General features: G+C 32.2%; 1 protein-coding gene across 2 annotated transcripts in view; it reads right to left on the bottom strand.

Annotated features, from left to right (window-relative positions):
* Positions 1-369: 369 nt before the first annotated feature.
* Positions 370-873, bottom strand: part of LOC106884145 (spermatogenesis-associated protein 4) — a 13,546-nt gene continuing 13,042 nt past the window's right edge. For both annotated transcript variants that reach the window (XM_014935378.2, XM_014935377.2), the window contains one exon: positions 370-573. In XM_014935378.2, coding sequence (XP_014790864.1) covers positions 488-573 — 86 coding nt within the window. In that variant the 3' untranslated portion in view covers positions 370-487. The remainder of the gene's footprint in view (positions 574-873) is intronic.

The raw sequence follows: 873 nt of genomic DNA, 5'->3' as shown, positions 1-873 counted from the left end.
TTGTTTCATAGTTTACAGAATCATTTGGTGGACATAACTTTCGCAAACCAGGAGGAGGTCAAAACTGACATTTCAGAGTTCTTCGCTTTGAAACCAAAAGAGTTTTACATTGATGGGATTAAAAAGCTTTTAAATAGATGGAAGGAAGTCATAGATAATCAGGAAAAGTACATTGATGATTAAATTTCAATTAAATATAACATTTGATCACTTGTTTTCATTATTCAAAATTCAGAAAGAACTTATGGGATGACCTGATATATATATCTCTTTGGGAAAAATTCAAATTTTTTTGAAATTTTACCAAAGAAGAATTATTTAAATTCAATAGTATTAAATTTTTAAAAATGGAAATTAAGAAAGAAAGCATTTAAATAAAAATTCTTTATTTATTCCTGTGGGTGCGTACATGTATTTAGATCCATATGCTTCTCTAATTACCCACAATCTACTGGAGAAAGCAATTCTTGGAATTTGCTTAATTAGTTCATTGTAATTGGGTAATGAATGGCTGTTTGAGCTTGATGTCTTTAAACCGAACATTCATATCATTAATGCTGTCTGAAACTGCCTCTGAAAATACAAATGACAGTTAGAGTTTGTTAACCATACAGAAGGACAGAGACATGCACACATACACACATAAATAGTTACAACTTACATAATGAGATATGCATTCTGATAGTGTAGAATGTGTTGCAGATGGAAATTTATGAGGTGCACATGTGTGGTAGAGAATGTATCATGTCAGCATGTACAAATGAACAGGTTGGATGTTAGAAACACTGGGTATCAGAAGAATGAAACTTGTGCTGGTGTGCTCTTTCGCCACAGCTTTCTCTCACTCTTTCTTCCTGTTTCAGTTGTACCTGT

Source organism: Octopus bimaculoides, chromosome 28 (assembly GCF_001194135.2).
Source record: "Octopus bimaculoides isolate UCB-OBI-ISO-001 chromosome 28, ASM119413v2, whole genome shotgun sequence".
NCBI classification, from domain to species: domain Eukaryota; kingdom Metazoa; phylum Mollusca; class Cephalopoda; order Octopoda; family Octopodidae; genus Octopus; species Octopus bimaculoides.
The sequence above is the reverse complement of the archived record's forward strand: the minus strand, read 5'-3'. Positions and strand labels throughout refer to the sequence as shown.